We start from the raw sequence: 21,034 nt of genomic DNA, 5'->3' as shown, positions 1-21,034 counted from the left end.
AGAACTTGGAAAAAAAAAAAACCATTCAACATTCCCGCCAAGTAAAATAGATGGTTCACAAGAAATCCTCCAAAAGGAAAATGCTAAGTAATTATATTTATTAGAATATGAAAGACATGTTGAAGAAATGGTAATAACAAATTAACAATAATAATACTGACCTATGAAACATAGCTTTTTGTTATTTTGTACATGTTGTTGACGTTGAAGCAGTCTTCAAACTCATATGAAATGAATCATACCAGTCCAGCAACCCCCAAAATATTAGTACACTGGTCCACGCAACACAAGAAACCACACAAAGTCAACTAAAAAATGGAATAATATATTGCTGCATGTTAAAGAGCTCAATTATGAAAAATAATAATATAATCACTTTCTAGTTCTAAGCAGATTGAAGTTGGAACCATGCCACACATTTGGTTTTCCTCATCATATATATTTACGTTATATGTTTCCAAGGTGATTATAATATATTGTTTCAATGCTTGCCTCGCCACCAATTTATCCATGACGCATTCCATTAGCTCATCACAGATACCATATAAAAAATGTGAAAAATCACCAGTTGGCAGCTGACTTAATGAAGGCTTCACTTCTTGATATATTTTTATCAGTATATATATTTGATTTGAGTTGAATACTCTCTACATTGGGAGGTCTGATACTACTATGTGCAGGCTATGCCTATAACTATTCTATATTTTTTTCATACTTGGTTTGGATATGTAGAGTTTTGTTGTTTAGTTTCCATTGCCAAAAGAAAAGGAAAGAAAGAAAACAATGGCTCAGTTGGCAGGAACAGATGAAATAGAATCCTTGCGTTTTGAGTTAGCAGAGATAGGAAGGAGTATAAGAACCTCCTTCAGAAGCCATGTCAATGGTTCCAGCTTTCGGAGTAGCTCAACTACTGTGAATGTTAATGAAGAGTATGACTTAGAATGGGCTGTTATTCAGAGATTGCCCACTTCTGACAGGAACACTTTGGCATTGTTTGATGCCTATGATGATAATAATGGTGCAAATGAAGATGATGGTATTGGTCAAGATGGAGGAGGCAGCAAGGGAAAACGTGTCACTAATGTCACTAAGCTAGGGGCTCAAGAACGACACATTTTCATTGAGAAGCTTATCAAACACATTGAAAATGACAACCTTAGATTGTTGCAGAAGCTTAGAAAGAGGATTGACAGGTACAACTCACAAAACATCATGTTGCTGCTGCTAACTTGAATATTCTGTTTGTTTACTCTTGATTGTTTCTGATTTTTATTTTACTCTGCAGAGTTGGTGTGAAGTTACCCACTATTGAGGTGAGATATAAGAATCTGTGTGTGGAAGCAGAGTGCAAAATAGTTAATGGAAAACCTCTCCCCACCCTATGGAACACAGTAAAAAACACTGTCATGGTAAATATTAAAACCTCATTAAATTCCTGAGAAGTTCAATTAGTCCCTTGTTTACTGAATTGGAGGCTTTGGCTTCAAAACAATACCATGAATCACTTTTCTGCCATGTGACCTTCTTTGTTCATAACAGGACATTACAAATTTGTCTACTTTAGGCACACCAGAAGCAAAGATCAGCATAATTAATGATGTCAGTGGGATCATTAAGCCTGGAAGGTACTGCCTTTCCTATCTTCTTCTTTATTTGTCTTGATAATGAATATGTTCCTGTGATTGCCTTACAAACTATATTTATTCCCTGATAGACATATATGGGAGATACATGAAGAAACGAGATAGAATAGTAATATTAATGTAATTCCGGAGTAACTGGGACTTGGTTTTAATACAGGATGACTTTGTTGCTTGGACCTCCAGGATGTGGCAAAACCACATTGTTGATGGCTTTTTCAAAAAAGCTAAGCCACTCTCTCAAGGTATGTAACCATTTTTAGCATCTTGAAGAACATTGTCAAGATCACTATGCCTTTAAATTTTACATTGTCAAGATCACTGTGTCTTTATATTTTTCTAAGTCTTCAGTGGCTTATAAATAGGTTTCGGGAGAAATATCTTACAATGGTTACAAGCTAGAGGAATTCATTCCTCAGAAGACCTCAGTGTATGTCAGCCAAAATGACCTGCATATTCCAGAGATGACTGTAAGGGAAACACTTGATTTCTCCGCGCATTGTCAGGGTGTTGGAAGCCGAGCTGGTAAGGATCTTTCTTAATTTTTGGTTTGATGTAAATAATTGTATATTGCTGTTTTAATTTCTAAATAACTAACATTCTATGGCATGTAATAATGTTTTATATGCATGAAGAAATAATGATGGAAGTCAGCAGGAGGGAGAAAGAAGCAGGGATTGTCCCAGATCCTGATGTAGATGCTTACATGAAGGTACTTAATATTTGTCATAAATGAATTATTTATTTGTGTATGGATTTTCTCTGCTTCTTTGATTAAACATTGTTCATATGACAGGCAGTATCAGTGGAGGGAGTGAAAAGAAACCTTCAAACGGATTACATTCTAAAGGTGATGCAGTATATATGTAGCTACTTGTATTTTAAGAGCACAGTCTCTAAGTGTGCCTTTTTTCTTAAAAAGGTATTGAAATAACTTTTTCTTTATATATATAATTTGTTTGATATTGTCTGAAGATCCTTGGTCTTGACATGTGTTCTGACACAATGGTGGGAGATCCCATAAGAAGAGGAATATCTGGTGGTCAAAAGAAAAGACTGACAACTGGTAACGTTAGCTTAAATGTGCTATGCATTTCTGTTTTAAGAGAATGAATCATAAATTTTGTTTCCAATGATGTAGGGGAGATGATTGTGGGACCTGCAAAAGCTCTATTCATGGATGAGATATCTAATGGTTTAGACAGTTCCACCACTTTCCAGATTATTTCTTGTATTCAACATTTTGTGCATCTCACAGAAGCCACTGCACTGATCTCTCTTCTTCAGCCTGCACCAGAGACATTTGATCTCTTTGATGATGTCATGTTGATGACAGAAGGAAAAATTGTGTATCATGGTCCTCGTACTCACATCCTTAAGTTCTTCGAGGACTGCGGATTTAAATGCCCACAGAGGAAAGGTGCTGCAGATTTCCTGCAGGAGGTAGGCCTCTATGTTTCTGATATTTCACTATGCAAAGTTTTCAGTATTTTACTATCTTTTTCTTTAATGTTAAATTATGCTTTCAGGTAATCTCTAGAAAAGACCAAGCACAGTATTGGAACAGAAGAGAACAACCTTATAGATATGTTTCTGTTGACGAGTTCATTAAAAAATTCAAGGATAGCTATGTTGGAAGGAAACTTAATGAGGAGCTTTCAAAGCCGTATAATAAGTCTGAAAGCCATAAGGATGCTCTATCTTTTCAAAAATACTCCTTATCCAAATGGCAACTGTTAAAAGCTTGTGCAAGGAGAGAATTTCTTCTAATGAAAAGGAATTCCTTCATCTATGTTTTCAAATCAGTACAGGTGAAATTCTGTTTTGGCTGGAATTATTGAACTCTTAGTTTGTTTCAGTCTGCCTTTTCTGAAATACCATTCTTCCTTCTTAATGCAGCTAGTCATTATTGCTTCTATAGCAATGACTGTTTTTCTTCGAACTCGAATGGCTGTAGATGTCATCCATGCTAATTACTACATGGGTTCTATGTTCTATGGGCTTCTCATTCTTCTTGTAGATGGATTTCCAGAACTGTCCTTGACTGTCTCAAGAATTGTAGCTCTCAATAAACAGATAGAAATGTGCTTTTACCCTGCTTGGGCTTTTGCTATCCCAACTGCTGTCCTTAAAGTCCCACTTTCACTTTTGGAAGCTTCTGTTTGGACTGCTCTCACATACTATGTAATTGGTTACAGTCCTGAATTTGGAAGGTTAGCCACAGATAGAACCTTTTGACTTTCCCAAGTGAAAACTTTGAGCAATAATCCATTACATAAAAAATAATGAATTGATATAATTCACAATGTTTATTTTCCTCTTCTCTCTGTTCCAACAGGTTCTTCTGTCAGTTTCTTCTACTCTTCTTTATGCATTTAACTTCAATATCTATGTTCCGATTTATTGCTTCAATCTTCCGAACTGCGGTTGCATCAACAATAGCCGGTAGTTTCACCATATTATTTGTTTTATTATTTGGTGGCTTCATCATCCCTAATTGTAAGATCTCTTGCACTTATTATCGTATTCATAACATGTTTTCTGCTGCCATGTCTCTTAAAGAGTGCTTTGGTTGCAGCTTCTATGCCTGATTGGTTGAAATGGGGATTTTGGATTTCTCCTTTAACATATGGAGAGATTGCCATTAGCGTGAATGAATTCCTCGCCCCTCGATGGGAAAAGGTAACAAATACATTACTTGTGTTACACGTTAAGACAATAAGAATGCTAGAAGGCTCACATATAATGATAACTTGTTAAATTTTAATTGATGAAAGGTGTCTGGAAATACAACTCTTGGCCACCAAACACTAGAAAGCCGGGGCTTAAACTTCGAGAGTTATTTTTATTGGATTTCAATTGGTGCTTTAATTGGTTTGACTGTACTATTCAATGTTGGTTTTACGTTGGCTTTGACGTTCATGAAGCGTAAGTTCATTCTCTTTCGTTAGTAAGTCACTTTTTGAGCAATAGCATATAAATGTATTGTCACCATACTTGATAGCCGACCAAACGCTCTGATACATTTTCAGCACTGGGTAGAACTCGTGCTCTCATTTCTTATGAAAAGTACTCACAACTTCAAGGAAAGAAAGACAACAATGGTACAGACACAAACAATGAATCTTCTGGTGCTTCTACAACTACGGTAGAACTAAAGAAGAAAGGTAAGTGTGTTTTTGTCTTTTGTTAATATTGTTCAAGATTTGAACCAATACAAGGATGTTTTCCTACATATTTTAGACTATAATCTCCTTTTTCTTTCTTTCCAGGAAGGATGGTTTTACCTTTTGAGCCCTTGACATTAACATTTAAGGATGTGCAGTATTATGTGGAAACTCCACTGGTAAAAATCATATAGCCGGGGCTTAGTTTTTTTTATTCTGATATTTCAATATGAACATCAATTGATGTAGTTGTTTATTTATTTATTTACTGTGGTTTCAGGAAATGAGACAACGGGGCTATGAAGGCAAAAAACTGCAACTCCTTTGTGATGTTTCAGGTTCATTTAGACCAGGTTTTCTAACAGCACTGATGGGTGTCAGTGGAGCTGGGAAAACAACTCTTATGGATGTTCTTTGTGGAAGGAAAACAGGTGGAACAATTGAAGGGGAATTAAGGATTGGTGGGTATCCTAAAGTTCATGACACATTTGCTAGGATATCAGGTTACTGTGAGCAAAACGACATACATTCTCCAAACATTACTGTGGAAGAATCAGTGGCTTATTCTGCCTGGTTACGACTTCCACCTCAGATTGATTCGAACACTAAAGCTGTATGAAACACATTAAATTAACACTACAGTTAATTCAGTGTTTTTAGACTTGGACATAGATTGATTCTTCAGTTTGTTTTTGGCAGGAATTTGTGAAAGAAGTGCTTGAAACTATAGAACTTGATGTGATTAAAGATAGTTTGGTGGGCATGCCTGGTGTTAGTGGATTATCAACTGAGCAAAGGAAGCGACTAACTATAGCTGTGGAACTTGTTGCCAATCCTTCTATCATATTTATGGATGAACCAACTTCAGGACTAGATGCAAGGGCAGCTGCTATTGTTATGAGAGCAGTAAAGAATATTGTTGAAACTGGAAGAACAGTTGTTTGCACCATACACCAGCCAAGTATTGATATCTTTGAGGCATTTGATGAGGTAAAAGTAACTTTCCATAGAGATGAAATGATTTTTTTTGAAAAAGAGAAAGAGGCCACTTGTCTTACACTGACCTTCCCTCGTTATAAATTGAAAGCTTCACTTTGAGGTGGAGGAAAACCTTGGTTACAAGAACCTTAGCACAATTTACTACAACAGAAATTAACTACAAATAGAACTTAGAGGGAAAGATAACTTAAAAACATAAAATACACACCATACTCCTTACATAAAGGTTTTCCATTCTCTACTCAAATCCAGAAATGATAAGTCCTCAAAATGCTTAGTCTTGTACACCCAAGTAGCTGTCCAGAACTTTATTTTCTCCCAAAGTTCCTCTGCTGAACTTTCACGACCCTAAAAAATTCTCGAATTTCTTTCAAACTAAACAACCCAAAGTAATACCAAGATCACTGTTCTCCACAGTTTGGTTTAGTGTTTGCTGCCACTTAAATCATATGATTAGTTTGAACTTGTTTTCTGCTGTCTTGTTTCTAGCTTAATCATATGATTTATATTGATTGTCTGACGAGGTAGCTGCTGTAAATTGATTAGGATGGACAACATTATTCTTAAATGGTTCTACATTAAAGGCTGCCAGTTGATTCTTATGAAGTTCAGACACATATTTATTAGTATCAATGTTTTCTTGTTAGCTGAGCATAAACCAAATGAATTTGATCCATTTCTTATCATCACTGCAGTTAGTTCTCATGAAAACTGGAGGACGCATAATATATTCTGGTCCACTGGGACAGCATTCAAGGAACGTTATTGATTACTTCGAGGTCAGTTTTTTGAGTACTTGAGCAGTAGTAGTGCTTAAATTTTATATCTGGAAAAGAAATAAATGTTGATGCAATCTCTTCATGTTTCTAGAGTATTCCAGGGGTCCCTTCAATTAAAGACAACTATAATCCAGCAACATGGATGTTAGAAGTTACTTCAAAATCTGCAGAAGTTGAAATTGGTGTAGATTTTGCACAAATATATAAAGGCTCCATCTTGCATGAGTAAGTATACATATGCAATACAAGGAACATAATATTTTCACATTCCATTTTATCCGTGTTTCTACTTACTGGTGTACAAAGAAAGCAATGTTATTTCTCATGAATCTTTGTTTCTAAAGTTGTGCTTGCACTTTTTTCATTGCTCTTCTGAGTGCAGACAGAACAAAGAATTAATCAAACAACTGAACTCACCAGTTCCTGGCTCGAAAGACTTGCATTTTCGTACTCGCTTTCCACAAAATGGTTGGGAGCAGTTCAAAGCATGCTTATGGAAGCAAAATTTGTCCTATTGGAGAAGTCCTTCATACAACTTAATGCGAATAGTTTTCATGTTTTTCTCATCTATCATGTTTGGTATATTGTTCTGGAAGCAAGGAAAGACAATAAATAACCAGCAAGACATCTTCAATATTGTTGGTAGCATGTTCTGCGCGATAACATTCTTTGGCATAAACAATTGCTCAATGGTTCTACCTGTTGTCTCAATTGAGCGCAATGTTCTTTATCGGGAAAAATTTGCAGGAATGCATTCTCCATGGGCCTATTCTTTTGCACAGGTTCAAGATTTTTTTTTTATAATATCAAATGTTTTCTTTAACTCTTAGGTAAATTGTTAGATTTTTACAGCTGACTATAGAGTTAGAATTTATAGTAACCTTGGTTGATTTTTGTAGGTGGTTATTGAGGTTCCCTATCTGTTTACTCAAGCAGCTATATATGTAGCAATCACATACCCAATGATTGGTTACTCCTATTCTTTCTATAAGATATTTTGGTCATTCTATAGCATTTTCTGCTCGTTGCTATCTTTCAATTACCTTGGAATGTTAGTGGTATCATTAACACCAAATGTTCAGCTGGCTGCCATTGTGGCTTCATCTTCCTACACAATGTTGAACTTTTTCACCGGTTTTATTGTACCAAAACCAGTAAGCTAACTTCTCATTCTCCACTTTATACCGCTTCTAAAAATATGTTTGTTGTATAACTTGTATTGTAAGAGATAGAAAGGTGTCTAGGTACTTGGAAGTCCATACTTAATAACATACTTTAAAATGGAGATAAACATTTAGTATAGAAGTGTAATATTTTCAAAGTTGAGTTTGGAAAAACTAACTGAGAAAATGAGTTATTCCCTTTTTGCAGCATATTCCCAAGTGGTGGCTGTGGCTGTATTACCTATGCCCTTCTTCATGGGCATTAAATGGCATGCTTACTTCACAGTATGGAGATTTAGAGAAAGAAATCTCAGCATTTGGAGAGAGAACAACAGTTTCTGCCTTCTTAGAAGATTACTTTGGATATCAACACAGCTTTTTAGGGGTTGTTGCTGTTGTACTTATTTTGTTTCCCTTACTATTTGCTTCTCTTTTCGCTTACTTTATTGGAAAGTTGAACTTTCAAAGGAGATGACGTTGTTAAAAGGCATTCATATTATATTGTTTTGTAAATTAAAGCCAACAGTACATGCTTCTTTATTCAACTACCATAGTTATTATTATCAAATAACTTTGATGCCATCTTCAGCATATTTCTTCATGTCTAAATCCATACTCGAGACAGGTGTGATTTCAGGATTTTGTTTGGAATTTCTTGAATGCCCCCGAATAATCAATAATTAGTGAATTTATATAATTTTGGATATAATATTGACACTAAAAGGTACAATCCCAACATTTGTAACAAGCATTTTATTATTATTATTTAGAAATATCATAAAATTTGTATGTATATTTTCACTACATTCCGAGGAGCAAAACCTTGTAGCTTTTACATTACCTCCTCTGAAAATTTAGTCTCCCAATGCAGTAAGTGAAGAGTGATGCAAAAATAATTGGGAAAGCAATGAGCACAATAGCCACAAGAGCTAAATGGTCTTGTTGAAAACCATAAAAATCTTCTATAAAAGAACTAACTGTTTTCAGCTCTCCAAATATTGTAATTTTATTGTTCATATCTCCATACTGTGAAGTCAGAAGACCATTAAGAGACCAAGATGTGGGGCAAATCCAGTAGCACCACACCCACCACTTTGGAATTCTCTGCATACATGGTGAATCATGAAGCTATGTCAGCCAACTATGTCTAAAGATTTAATCCAATTGATTTCTACACCAAATCAAAGTCATAAGAAAAGAGTTACTTACAGGTCCTGGCATGAGGAAGCCTGAGAAAAGATTCAACACTGTATAGATGGCGCTCGATAATACAGAAGCTATTTCAAGGTTATGACTAATGGAAACTATGAACATTCCAAGATACACAAAGTATAGAAATGTACAGAAGGTTGCATAGAAGTACCAAAAGACCTTGTAACCTGTCCATTGGAACCCTATTGTTGGATAAGTAATGAGCACATACAAAACTGCTTGTACCAATATATAAGGAATTTCTATAGTCACCTACATCATTCAAGAGAGTTGCTTTGTTAGTAAGACAAGAGCAAAGTACTATCTATACCCCACAACTCAATCAATTTTTAGGGTGGTGAGTGTGAACCTGTGCAAGGGAATATGCCTTTGGTGAATACATTCCAGCAAATCTTTCCCGGTACAAAACATTGCGCTCAGTTGCCACATAAGGCAGGACTGTTGAGCAGTTGTTTACGCCTAGGAAGATGACGGCCATATATATTGATGCAAGTATGTTAAACAGATCCTGCTCATTGTTACTTGAAGAAATAATGAAAGGAATTAGAAGTTTCCATAGGCGCTTCTTGTCAACAGCAAAATTTGGTTACATGAGAATTAATATGTTCAAGAGATTAAATGGGAACTTACATCTCTTTTCCTTTTTGCCAAAATATTATCGCAAACAACACAGACGCAATAATCATGAACGTGAAACGTGCCAAGTTGTATTGGGGACTTCTCCAATAGGATAAGTGTTGTTTCCAAAGACAAGCCTTATACTGCACCCAGCCGTTTTGTGGGAAATGAGTAGGGAAGTGTAGGTCTGTGGAACCCGGCTTTGGTTCACTCAGTTGTTTTGCCAAATCTACAGTTTCTCTGGAAATTCAACAAGAATTTAAAAACTCTACTAATTTTTGCCTTGGAGAGAATGATGATTTAAGTGTACTTAAATAGATATCTGTACTGTATGCTGACAAAAAAAAAATAGATATGTATAGGCGATGTTCTTAGGCTGAAACTCACCTATATAAAGATGACTCCTTGTAAATGGTGGCAAAATCTATGCCATGTTCTGCTTCAACTGAAGCAGAAGAAACTTCTAGCATCCATGTAGCTGGATTATAGTTATCCTTAATCTTAGGCACACCAGGAATACTCTATGCATGGTAAACAGTACTGGAATCAGTAATTTACCACAACAATAACATTATTATGTTAATAGTGGAAAAATGGCTCTTTGTGTCATTATAAGTATAGTTTTGGTACCATAAGCAAATCTACCTCAAAATATTCAATAAGTTTGCTTGAATGTGGGCCTAGCATTCCAGAATAAATGATTTGCCCTCCCCTTTTCATCAAAATCAACTGCAAAAAAATTAACAATTCTCACTGGTCATCGACACATGAAGCCTAAAATTTTGATGCAGGTAGAAAATGCTATACATCCTACCTCCTCAAAAGCCTCAAATATGTCAATACTTGGTTGGTGGATAGTGCAAACAGTAGTCCTTCCAGTGGCTACTACATTAGTCACAGCTCTCATCACGATTGCGGCTGCTCTTGCATCTAATCCTGAGGTAGGTTCATCCATAAATATTATTGATGGATTAGAAACAAGCTCAACCGCGATTGTTAGCCTTTTCCTTTGCTCAGTTGATAGGCCACTTTGTCCAGGAATACCAACTATACAATCTCTTATATCATTCAGCTCAATTGTTTCAATAACCTCTTCCACAAACCTCTACATGATTATAAGATAGAGCCTGTTATTATTACTAACTGTCCTTACTTAAAGAAATCACTAAATTTAGCCAGCCTATAAAATTTATGTAAAAGAAAGCAATTCAATGTTAAATCTGGTTTATCTGTAAGAAAGTCTATGAAGAATTGAGTAATTTATCTGCAAATGAGAGAATGTCACACACATATCTTGTTTGCGCATCAGTATCAGGTGGCAACCGCAACCAAGCCGAGTACATCACTGATTCTTCCACTGTGACATTAGGAGAATGGATATCAGTCTGCTCACAGTAGCCTGAAATTCTTGCAAAGGTCTTCTGGACCTTGGGGTAACCGGATATTCGAATATCCCCTTCAATTGTACCACCAGTTTTCCTTCCTGAAAGAACATCCATAAGAGTGGTTTTCCCAGCCCCACTGACACCCATCAAAGCTGTAAGAACCCCCGGCCTGAATGCTCCTGTTATGTCTTGAAGCAACTCAAGCCTTTTCTCAGTGAAACCACTCTCCATCATTTCCTATCCACAAGGAACATACATGTTAAACATACAAATGCTATGACTATACATGTTATTGAATCTAAGAAAAATGATGAATTACCGCAGGGGTATCAACATAATAATGCACATTCTGAAATGAGATTGTCAGTTGCTCGAATGGTATGGCCAGCTTACCTGTATAATTAATCACCATCGAGTATTCTTGAATCAGTTACAAATTATTCAATGTGCTTATATAGGTACAAGAATTTTTAACTACACTTTCTCACCGTCCTTTCTTGTTTCTGATATGGTTTGTGAAAGCTCAACTGGGGTTGATTTATTATCTAGTTTTGTACTATCATTGTAACCATTTCTTGCTTGCAGTTGAGACATTTTTTTCTTTGAAACAATGGCTCTGGACAGCTTGGGAGCTGAATTTACAAAAATTCAATAGTTAGAATAAAAGTCATGTGTCGTTTTACAGTTTGTTTAAGATCAATTGAAGTTAACTCACGTTTCAGGTAAGTTAATGCTAAGACAAATCCAAGATCAAAAAGTATTGTGAAACAAAACAATGCTGCTACTGATATCCAATAGAAATAGGCCTCAAAGTCTAGACCATGATTAGTTAGAACATTCTTTCCAATGCTCATGTTTCCTATTTTGATCTACAAAAAAGATAAGAGCTATTAGCATACATAATCTTTTGAAAGTTAACAAGGGTCTAAGTTAGATTACCTTCTGCCAGCGTGGAGCCAAGAATTCATTTAGTGTTAAGCCTATTTCTCCATATGTCATTGGAGAAAGCCAGAATCCCCACCTTAAAAAATAAGGTAAATCAGCTGCAACAAACAAAAGCCTGTGTTGGTACTACTCATGTTGTTGTTCCTATAAAATCAAAGTAACTCAAACTAGGAAGTGACTTACGTCTTGGCAGAATGAAACCACCTAGCATGAACATTAATATAACAACCAAAAAGGCACAAGTTGTTGCAGCAACAGTTGTTCGGAAAATACAGGCAATAAAACGGCACAGTGATGTTGATGTCATATGAAGAGCAAATAGCACAAGGAACTGACAAAAGAACCTGAAATATATTGTACAATATGAATACAACAACAACACATATGTTAAAAGCCTTCACATTTGGCCAACTCTCTTTTACTAGCCTCCTTACCTTTCTATTTCAGGGCTATATCCAATGACATAGTAAGTTAATGCTGTCCACAACAGAGAATCCATCAATGAAAATGGAATTTTCAATATAGAGGCTGGAATAGAATAAGCCCATGCTGGATATAGATAGAATGCTTTTTGCTTATCAACTATTGGAAGCCTAGTTACTGTCAAGGCCAGCTCTGCCACTCCATTAGTCAGGAGCCTCACAAGTGCATAATATAATGACCCCATTAGATAATTTGCACTCTCCAAATCAACATCCATTTCAGTACGTATGAATACTGTCATTGTCATGAATGCTGTGATGATAAGCTGTGAGAAAGAAAAAAAAAGAAAGAAAGAAAGAAAGAAAGAGGAAGAAGAACTGAATGAGGTGTCATTAATTCATAGTGAAAAAAAAGCTACTCTTTTCAGTTCAGAGATTAAAAAGCTAATAACCTGAGCTGTTTTGAATATATAAACAAAGGAGTTTCGTTTCATGAGAAGAAGCTCTCTGGCTGTACAAGCTTTTAATAGCTCCCACTTTCTCACTGAGTAAGTTTTAAAAGATAAGGCGTTTTTGTGGCTTTGAGATTTTTCATATGGTTTTGATAGCTCATCATATAAATTCTTTCCAACATGACTCCTTTTAAACATTTGAGAAAACTGATCCACAGAGACATAATTGTAAGGACGGTCTGTGTGGTACCAATATTGAATTTGATCCTTTTTGGAGATTACCTAAAGACAGTAAAGAATGGAGTAGTTTTAGACAAAAGAGTATAGTAATATAAAACCATGACATGAATAGTATAAAAGCATGTTTTTGAACCTCTTGAAGGAAATCTGCTGCACCCTTTCTTGTTGGGCACTTGAACCCGCAGTTTTCAAAGAACTCGAGTACACTAGTACGAGGACCATGATAAACTATCTTTCCCTCAGCCATTAATATAACATCATCAAATAGTTCAAAGGTTTCTGGTGCTGGTTGAAGTAGTGAAACTAATATAGTAGCATCTGTTATGTGCACAAAATGCTGTAAACAGGCAACTATCTGAAAGGTTGTGGAACTGTCCAACCCGGTCGATATTTCATCCATAAATAAAGTTTTTGTTGGACCAACAATCATCTCCCCTGCCACATGAAAAAACTAACAAATTTTAGTACTTTGTATCATTTCTTTTCTTCCAAGATAGCCAGTATTGCACATCTAAGGTTCACCACCTGTTGTTAGTCTTTTCTTCTGACCACCCGAAATGCCTCTCTTCAATGCATCGCCAACCATTACATCACTGCAGGTATCCAGTCCAAGGATCTAAGAGGAAGAACAAAAAGTATTGCAGTGTACATGTGAGGATGGATGGAAACTTAAAAACCTTCCTTCAACTACTTCATTACCTAAACTACAAAAGAACCCACCTTTAGAACATATTCTGTTTGGAGATTTCTCCTTTGCCCTTCTACTGAAATTGCCTGCAATGTAAACACACAGTTATTTTGTATATTCCTAAGAAAGGTTTCTGGAAATTGCTGATAAGGACTATTATGTTCATATTATTACTTTCATGTATGTGTCAACGTCTGGATCAGGGACTATTCCTAGTTCTTTCTCTCTTCTGCTGACTTCCAAAAGTATATCTGCTCATCCATAAAGATATTCAAGTTTCACATATGTTGTTAAGTTTCAAGTTCATCTTTTTTATGGGAAAAGTATTAAATAAGAGAAATAACATCAATAGGGGAAAAGGAAAATTACCAGCTCTACTCCCAGCACCTTGGCAGCGTGCTGAGAAGTCAATTGTCTCTCTTACAGTCATCTCAGGAATGTGCAAGTCATATTGGCTGATGTAGGCTGAGGTTTTTTGAGGAACAAAGTCATCTAGTTTGTAACCATTATAAGAAGTCTCTCCTGTCACCTGGAGTCAAAGGTTTAGGACTTCTATTATGTTGATTATTATTGAGTATGAGAAATATATTGTGTTACTGGAAATCTAAAACAAGTATTTTGGTAGTCATAGCTCTGTTCATATTTATGTATTCAGAAAATTAAATTATGTTGTAAGTCTGTAGTAAGTTATGTGGTGCATTGTGATTACCAACTTGTTATATTATATTTTCATTTCATATCAAGTTTTCTGCTATATAATTTCTCTAATTCTAATGATGGAGCTGGATCAACATGAGTCTTCCCCTTTTTTCAACTTTCTCATACTAGATAATTGACTTTGCAGTTATTCATAAGTTTTTTCAAAGTTATATGTTATTTGTGCCAACTCAAGTGGTTGGTTGCGTGAGTGTGTTACCCAAATTCCCTTAAAAAAAATTAACACTAACCCTTAGAGTTTGATCTAGCTTTCCTGCAAGGGCAAGTAGGAAGGTGGTTTTGCCACAGCCTGGTGGGCCAAGAAGAAGTGTAAGCCTGCAGCCACCATATAACACCATTTATCACGAGACTCATACCTCAGATTATTAGGAATCTCTTAATCATGTCTTGCATGGTATGATCAGAAGTTTATGTACCTTGAAGGTTTGATGATACCACTCACATCTTTTACAATACTTATCTTGGATTCTTCTGAGTTGCACAACACTGCATTTCTAACCACCTATTTGACATGATCATCACAATCTCATCACATAGAATCAGTCAAATAATAATAATAAAAAAAATTAGATGGTGAAAATTGAAAAACCATATACTTACTGATAATACACTTCTCACAACAGAGTTCCATAAGGTTGGTAGAGGCTTTCCTGGAACCACCTCACACTCTGCTTCTACACACAGATTCCTATACCTCACTTCCACACTTGGCAATGTCACATTCACTCTAAACAAGAAGAAGATTATTAATGAACTATCATCATCATACGACTGCTTAAGATATGTATACTTGTTCAAACACTAAATATGAATGCATACAACAGTAGGATTACTAATTATACCTGTCTATTCTCTCCTTGAGTTTCTGCAATAATCTGAGGTTGTCATGTTCTATGTGTTTTATGAGCTTGTCAATGAAAAGATGGCGTTCTGCTGCTCCGAGCTTTGTAACATCAACCATTCTCATACCTTCAGCTTCTTTTCCCTCATGATCAATATCAATCAGTGAAGTTCTAAGCCTTTTGAAAGTTGGAAGTCTTTCAATGGCAGCCCACTTCAACCGAGCTTCCTCATCTTCCTCCTCTTTAATCGAATTGGTTGAACCAAAGCCTCCAAATAGTGACTTCTTGTGTCTTTCAATTGAGCTTAGCTCCATAACCAATCCACTCAATTCAACTTGTGTGTTTGTGTTTGTGTGTGCCTTAACTAAGTTTCTGTAAGAGATTTAAAGAGAGATTCTAAATGTGAACTAACTGTACTGTGTTCAAACAACACACTATTAAATCAAATAAAACTAACTTTAAGAAACATAAATCATTTACTTTATTTTCTTGCCTGTTATTTTCCTCTGTAGTTGACTAAAACAAGAAAAGAGAAAAGCAAAACAAGGCTATCTTTTTTTCCCTTCCTTTTAATGCTTTTTTTTTTCTTTTTCAAGGAACCTTCGAGCAATATCATTTCTGATACACACAAAAGAGAAAGAAAAAAAGCCATTATCTTCAATCATAAGTATAATTTGGATTTGATTATCTCTTGCTCTTACTAACTTGAACACGTCTTTTTGATTGGTAGACATTGACTTAGAACTTCATTTCTAGTAGGTAAGGACAAAAGAGTCCGACCCAACCAATCAGCTACTTGCTCTTATATAAATATATATATATATATATATATATAAAATATAAAATAAAAGGCAGTATAAAACAATATAAAGGTCATAATCATTTTGGTGTGTAGTGTATATGCTTACACAGCTGAATAAAGTGAAGATAGGCATATCAAAAGCTGTGTCCAAAATCTTAGAATACTTGGCCCTACGTGCTGTGTTTCTATTATAATTACCGCATTCATATTATTTTCATCAAAATTTATCTTCATTGACTATTTTATAGTGTAGAAACAACAAATACATTAGATTAGTGTAAAACATAAAAGAGAGAAAGAGAAAGAAAGTATGAAAAATTCAAATTAGTTGTAAATAATTATTAAAGATGGTTGTCTACTTTTAAATGTTGATGGGACCACTGTCACTGGGCCAACAATCAGATATGGGGGTGACGAAGAGGGTCATGACATAAACATTTTTGGACGAAGAGGGTCATCAGTATGACTCATCACATACACTGGTCCACTTCCAACTAAATTATATTAGTCCTTTTCTTCTATTATACTCTTTCAATAATAAAGAAGAAACAGTAGACAAATTATAGTAAATGACCGAATAATTTACGATTTAAATATTTTTATTTTAACTCTTAGTTATAAAAATATTTAAGTTTAATTTTTAACGGTAATATTAATTAAGTTGGAACTTATGTAGGAATCTTACCGTTAAATGTCAAGTCATTATCTATATATCATTTTCTTATTGGTACATTTAAACTATTTTTCTTTAAATAAAAATTAATGACTTGGACTAATTAAAGGATTGCTAGGTGACAATTTATTTACACTTAACATTCAGGTATCTAAAGATTTAATGACCTGAACTAATCAAGGATCGTCACATGATAATTTATTAACACCTAACGGTGAGATACCTAAAGATTTAATGACCTGGACCAATCAATGATTGACACGTAATAATTTACTTAACACTTAACAACAAGTATCTATAAAAGTTTCAAAATTATAACTTAGTTATTATTACCGCAAAAACTTAAACTTAAGTATTTATTGACAATCGAAAGTTAAATTTAGGTATGTAGAAATGACACTAGATATGGAAAATTATGAGAGTTTACTTTTTTATGGCATAAATAAATAATGCTAAAGGGTTATGGGTTTTTTGATATATTTTTTTACATTTATATGGGTTTTTTATGTCATATTTTTGTAAAAAAAGATAAAAATCTCATATTTGTAAACAATAATAAGTTCTGCCAGAAAAGTCGCCGGAAAAGTCATCGGCACCAGAAAAGTCATCGACGCCGGAAAAAGTCACCGAAAAAGTCACAGGTGCCGGAAAAGTCACTGTCGTCGGAAAAAGTTACTGAAAAAGTCATCAGAAGTAGATGTCTGAAATATAAACAAAAATAGAACCAGTTCTATAACATAATGAATGAAAATAAAAAACACAAAATAACTCAAAGCGGTTATAATTTAAATATAACAGGTTTTGTAACATAAAGAATAAAAATAAATAAAACAAAATAACTAAAACCGGTTCTATAATACAATGAATGAAAATAAATAACACAAAATAACTCAAACATGTTATAATTGTAATATAACCGGTTCTGTAACATAAAGAATAAAAATAAATAAAACAAAATAATTCAAACTAATTATAATTAAATTAGAACCGATTTTATAACAATGTTATACTGAATAAAAATAAATAACACGAAATAATTCAAACCGGTTATAATTAAAATAGAACCGGTTATATAGACATAATGAATGAGTATTTTTGAGGTAGATATGGTATGAGTGTAATTATTTGGTGGGTTGGAGCATGTTGAATGGATATTTTTGTTTAAGCTATTTTATTTAATTAGTTTTTGTGTGTGAGTTTTTATCTTAGTTGCTTTACAAAACCAGTTTTTTTGTCTTAAATTTTTAACTAGTTGATAAATATAAACGGTTTTTTATATTATATTTGAGTTATTGTGTGTTATTATTTGTGTTTATTTATTTTGTTATGGAACTAGTTCTTTTCATATTTATGCCTAAATATTTTTTGAAATTGATCTCCATTTTTTTTTAAAAAAAATTATAATCGGTTTTATGAGGCATAATATGTTATGAGATTTTTTTATTGTAGAACTAGTTTTGTTTTTAATTTATGTTTCAGTGTTTCAGGAACTGATTTCCCTCTTTATTTTTTAATTGTAATCAGTTTGAATTATTGTGTGTTACTTGTTTGTATTCATTGTGATATATATGTTGGGTTTTATGCCCTAAATAAAACTCATTTCAATATAATCAGATTTACTTATTAATATAGATCAGAAATAACATTTAATGTTGCATGGTTCACATGATTTATTTCATGATTATATGTACATAATGTATAGATTCATCTGAAACCCTTTTCACATACTTGATCCTGTTTATTGTGCCGTCAACACATTGGAAAGTAAACATGACTATGTGAATAAAGTTTCCTAGATTTATCAGACATAGGGTTTTACTGATATGATAATCTACAACAAGAGTTTACTTGTATTTGGAGAAATACTATGTTCTTTCCAGAGCATTGGTTAAAGTAAAGCTCAGGTTGGATGCATGGAAGTATGCATCGGAAGGGACCGATATTGAACTTTGACTTAGATTTAATTAAACTTACCGTAAAATCTATTCAATTCAATATCGCCTAGTTGATCCTAGATCAAATGATCTTAATCCTGTTATGATTAGGCTCAATCTTGAAAGGTTATTCGTGTTCCTTGAATTGTTAGTTAAGCCTACTTTTAGGTCAGGGTGATACGTACTTTTTGGGAACACGGTAGTGCAATTGAGTGGGAGCGCTAGCATAAACATGGAATCTATAGCTTCTATCTGGCGAATAGTAAGCAAAGGATGATCACCTTCGAGCTTGACCAAACGAAAATAAATGGTGGAGATCTCATTTCACATAAGCTGAAATATCATTTATACGGGGTCAAGTGTTTTAAGGATAAAATACATAGTAGGGTGTTACGGTAATTTAATCCCTTTACTGTGTAGATCATTCATATAGAGGATAATTGATCACATTAGGATTATAACAATGGATAACTAATGATGTGTCTATATGGTGGAACATATAGAGCATTCTATATACTGAGAGTGCAATTCTAAGTTCTATGCCTGTATTCAACGAAGAATTAATAAGTTAGTGAATTTTAGTGCCAAATTCTTGATCTACTTATTGGAAGCTCGGTTATATAGACCCATGGTCCCCCCACTAGTTGAGATAATATTGCTTGTAAGACTCATATAATTGGTTTTGATTAATCAATTATAATTCTCAAATTAGACTATGTCTATTTGTGAATTTTTCACTAAGTAAGGGCGAAATTGTAAAGAAAGAGTTTATAGGGGCATATTTGTTAATTATGATACTTTGTATGGTTCAATTAATAAATATGATAAATGACAATATTATTTAATAATTATTTATAGTTATTAAATAGTTAGAATTGGCATTTAAATGGTTGAATTAGGAAATTGGCATTTTTGAGAAAATCAGATACAAAAGGTGTTAAAATTGCAAAATTGCAAAAAGCAAGGCCCAATCCACTAAGTGTATGGCCGGCCACCTATTGTAGGTATTTTAAGTTGATTTTTTCATTATTTTAATGCCATATAATTCAAACCTAACCCTAGTGGAATGCTATAAATAGATAGTCAAGGCTTCAGAAAAATAAGACTTTTTCCTGACACTTTCTGAATCAGAAAAACTGAGTCTTCTCTCTCCCTATCTGGCTGACCACTCCCTCTCTTCTTCTTCAATATTTCGAAATCCTTAGTGATTAGAGTAGTGCCCACACACATCAAGTGATACCTCAATCATAGTGAGGAAGATCGTGAAGAAAGATCATCGACGAAAGGAGTTTCAGCATCAAAGATTCAGAGAAAGAGATCCAGGTTCAGATATTGATAATGCTCTGCTACAGAAAGGAATCAAGGGCTAGATATCTGAACGGAAGGAGTCATATTATTCCGCTGCACCCAATGTAAGGTTTCTTAAACTTTATATGTGTTTAATTTATCGTTTTAGAAAGTTCATATTTAGGATGTTAATAAACATACTTGTGAGTAGATCTAAGATCCTGGTAAAATAATTTCCAACAACTGGCCTCAGAGCCATGGTAATTGATTTACTTGCAAGAAATTTGGACTTTAAAACGATTGTTTGTATGTTTTTGGATGGTATCATGTTGTATTGAGTGTTATTTGATGATTGATTGATGTTTGTAAATTTTCGTGAAAAATAATTGCGATTCTGTTTCTGGAATTATTTTTATTGGATAGTATGGAAAAAATTAAGCAAGTTAGCCTTTTACAGAACTCAATTTGGATTTTATTTGAATTAGTTATGAATTTTTGAAGATTTGAAAAAATCGGGGGAAATTTGTCTTGATATTTTCCTGCGATCGCAAATCTGTCCGTACAATTCACAATTTTTTCGTTTTTCTTCGATTTTTCATGCTTTTTCATGGAATTAACTTCCGATTTTTGGTATAGTTTTGTATTTATACTATTACTATTCCTAATTCAATTCTAATTATCATTTTGAATTAATTTAATATTTTTTAAATTTAATTCAAGATATTAGTGTAATTTGAATTTGAATAGAATTAGTATCTATCTTCTTGCTTAAAAATCTATCTTATTTTAAAATTTGATTATATCTTATCTTATTTTAAATTTAAAAATAAGATATTTATAATCATGTAATTTTTAAATGATATAAGATATTTTGCTAATTTTTTAAATTTTGTTATTTTATTTATTTAAATTACATTTAAAATTTGAAAAAGATATTTATTTATCTTTTCTAATTTTTAATTTAATTTTTATTTATAAAATAACATTTAAAATTTAAAAGTAGTTAGCAAATTTTTGAAATGATATTTAGGTTGGTTGAAACCTAATTTTTCAAAATTGTAGGTTTAAT

General features: G+C 33.8%; 2 protein-coding genes across 2 annotated transcripts; one reads left to right on the top strand and one right to left on the bottom strand.

Moving 5' to 3' along the window:
- The first annotated feature begins 628 nt into the window (after positions 1 to 628).
- On the top strand, positions 629 to 8,293 carry LOC115712605 (pleiotropic drug resistance protein 3). Its single transcript, XM_061113419.1, has 23 exons — positions 629 to 1,193; positions 1,286 to 1,409; positions 1,540 to 1,625; positions 1,801 to 1,885; positions 2,006 to 2,165; positions 2,276 to 2,352; positions 2,437 to 2,490; positions 2,616 to 2,706; positions 2,782 to 3,083; positions 3,170 to 3,451; positions 3,540 to 3,853; positions 3,979 to 4,139; positions 4,219 to 4,322; positions 4,418 to 4,568; positions 4,673 to 4,807; positions 4,913 to 4,986; positions 5,088 to 5,420; positions 5,507 to 5,797; positions 6,502 to 6,585; positions 6,677 to 6,810; positions 6,968 to 7,367; positions 7,485 to 7,739; positions 7,957 to 8,293. The coding sequence occupies exons 1-23, from the start codon at positions 784 to 786 to the stop codon at positions 8,221 to 8,223; spliced, it is 4,374 nt and encodes a 1,457-aa protein (XP_060969402.1). The 5' UTR covers positions 629 to 783; the 3' UTR covers positions 8,224 to 8,293.
- Positions 8,294 to 8,486: 193 nt separating this feature from the next.
- On the bottom strand, positions 8,487 to 15,948 carry LOC115712604 (pleiotropic drug resistance protein 3). Its single transcript, XM_030640908.2, has 25 exons — positions 15,763 to 15,948; positions 15,270 to 15,641; positions 15,028 to 15,154; positions 14,844 to 14,929; positions 14,658 to 14,742; positions 14,080 to 14,239; positions 13,885 to 13,961; positions 13,743 to 13,796; positions 13,548 to 13,638; positions 13,156 to 13,457; positions 12,783 to 13,064; positions 12,343 to 12,656; positions 12,092 to 12,252; positions 11,903 to 12,006; positions 11,679 to 11,832; positions 11,452 to 11,595; positions 11,283 to 11,356; positions 10,868 to 11,200; positions 10,393 to 10,683; positions 10,224 to 10,307; positions 9,966 to 10,099; positions 9,591 to 9,818; positions 9,310 to 9,481; positions 8,958 to 9,212; positions 8,487 to 8,852 (listed from the first exon to the last, which is right to left on the bottom strand). Exons 2-25 carry the CDS (start codon positions 15,581 to 15,583, stop codon positions 8,586 to 8,588), a joined length of 4,293 nt encoding a protein of 1,430 aa, XP_030496768.2. The 5' UTR covers positions 15,584 to 15,641; positions 15,763 to 15,948; the 3' UTR covers positions 8,487 to 8,585.
- Between the last annotated feature and the right edge of the window lie 5,086 nt (positions 15,949 to 21,034).

The sequence above is a fragment of the Cannabis sativa genome, chromosome 4 (assembly GCF_029168945.1).
Source record: "Cannabis sativa cultivar Pink pepper isolate KNU-18-1 chromosome 4, ASM2916894v1, whole genome shotgun sequence".
In the NCBI taxonomy this organism is placed as follows: Eukaryota; Viridiplantae; Streptophyta; class Magnoliopsida; order Rosales; family Cannabaceae; genus Cannabis; species Cannabis sativa.
The sequence above is the reverse complement of the archived record's forward strand: the minus strand, read 5'-3'. Positions and strand labels throughout refer to the sequence as shown.